Consider the following 2,046-nt stretch of genomic DNA (forward strand, 5'->3'; position numbering starts at 1 on the left):
CTGTGGATAGCTTTCACTTTGATCTTGATGGTCGTTTAGTCGTTTTAGATGTCAACGTAAATGGCCGTCCAGTGCGCTTTGTAAATATTTATTGCCCCAATAAACCATCAGAAAAAAATGATTTTATTTTTTGCCTTGAAAAGTATCCGGCTTTATGCGTTTGTGAGAACGACTCAATTTATCGCCACTAGTGGGAATCGAGCTCTAGTATTTTTTGTTTTTTTTTTTTTTCCTTTCCTGTTCCGGTGGTTAGGGTCGGGCTTCGGCTTCGACGACCCGCTAAGTCCACCTAGGGCTCGTTTAAGGGATTTTTGGTAGTTTTTGTCTCCCCTGCCTTTTTGTCATGGACAAGACTAGTGTCCAGAGGCGGACCCTGGTTTTTTCCCAGGTGTCCGGGGGCAAATTTTTATATGGCCATGATTATGTGGCTTTTTTGCAGGAGAGGGGGGTAGGCCCAAAGTCAATAGTGTCCATGGGCTCGGGTCGATCCTCTCGATCTTTTCACGTGACTTTCGAGTCGGAGGTCACAGTATCTGATATGCTAGCAAAGGGGTCTGTCGCGGAGATTGGCAATAATTCCTATTCCCTTTCTGGTTGCGACAGAACCCGTCTGGTAGCTAGATTATTCTGGCTACCAGAATATGTCTCAGATTTCGACATTGAAAAGTTTTTTAGGTCCTTTGGATGTAAAGTGCTGTCAACTAATAGGGAATTTTACTCCCATGAGGGTCTTAAGCACATCAGGACCCTCACTGGGAGAGTTTTGCTAGAAGGGAAACCTTCTGCTTTTGATTCTTTCCCGCATACCTCTTCGTTATGCGGTAGAGACACCCTCATCATTTTACAGGGCAGGGCCCCTATTTGCCTTAAGTGTTTCAGGCCCGGGCATATGAGGCGGTAGAGACACCCTCATCATTTTACAGGGCAGGGCCCCTATTTGCCTTAAGTGTTTCAGGCCCGGGCATATGAGGAAGGAGTGCCATATGTCATCCATGGCTACGACTTCCTCATATGCTAACATAGTTAGCAATGTTCCGAGGTCTGTTGCCAATAGTACTAGTACTGTCAACAAGAAAACAGACTTTGTACCTGCTACCACTTTATTATCTACAAATAACAGAGTGGATGATGAAGGTTTTTTTACACCCAAAAATAGCGCAAAGAAGCGGTCATCATCCGAATCTGAAAATGTTTTTAATGCTATTGCTAACTCTTCCTCTTTGAGTTCTCGAACCAAAAAAGTTGCTTTACAGCCACCATCACCACCACCTAGAAAAGAAAAAAAGAAATCAAATATTAATAATAATAGTAATAATAATAAAAATAACAATAATAACAACAATAATAAATTAAAGTCTGCTGCTGCTGGGGCTAACACCCCTTCAGCAATTCCTATTATTACTCCTGAAGTAAAACAAGGCAAAATATCTTTATGTAAAGAACCCCCTCAGGACAGGGAATCCACTGCGACCCTGGCGGAATCCATGGACGCCATTGAAAACATCGCAGATACCCAGCTTCTTAACGAGATGCTGGGTAGCATGACTCCCTGTCGATCCACCGACGGGGAGGGTTTCGGTTCGGAGGAGGAATGAAACAGTTTTGGTAATAGGATCTATATGTTTATTATGAAGATTTTTAAAACATGTGGGGAAATCAATGGTAGGATTGTCCCCAACAACAGAAGGAATAGAAACGATATCCAGTAAAAGTACCTGATATATAAATTTAGTTGTTAATTTTTTAAAATCTACATTAATGTTATTCCTATGGGCTATATTTAAGAATTCTAAAAAATTGGAATAACAATATTGATAAAATTTAGGCATATAAAAAGCATGAGGTTGAAGATTAGAAAATAATGAAAAATTGTATTCTCTTAATTGCAGGCCAAGCCAGAACTTAAACCATGAAAACCATTTGACATCCCTACCTAAAATACCATTAACAACGTGCATTATACGAATAGATTTTAATTTAGAAGAGATGTGAATGATTCCAGAACCACCATGAAGCTTACTGGAATACATTACATCCCTTCTTACC

General features: G+C 40.5%; 1 protein-coding gene across 1 annotated transcript; it reads left to right on the forward strand.

The window, feature by feature from the left end:
- Positions 1–983: 983 nt before the first annotated feature.
- On the forward strand, positions 984–1,595 carry LOTGIDRAFT_163096 (hypothetical protein; the record flags this gene model as incomplete). The annotated part of the gene is made up of 1 exon (XM_009059163.1): positions 984–1,595. The coding sequence occupies one exon, from the start codon at positions 984–986 to the stop codon at positions 1,593–1,595; it is 612 nt and encodes a 203-aa protein (XP_009057411.1).
- Positions 1,596–2,046: the final 451 nt, after the last annotated feature.

The sequence above is a fragment of the Lottia gigantea genome (assembly GCF_000327385.1).
Source record: "Lottia gigantea unplaced genomic scaffold LOTGIsca_38, whole genome shotgun sequence".
NCBI lineage: Eukaryota > Metazoa > Mollusca > Gastropoda > Lottiidae > Lottia > Lottia gigantea.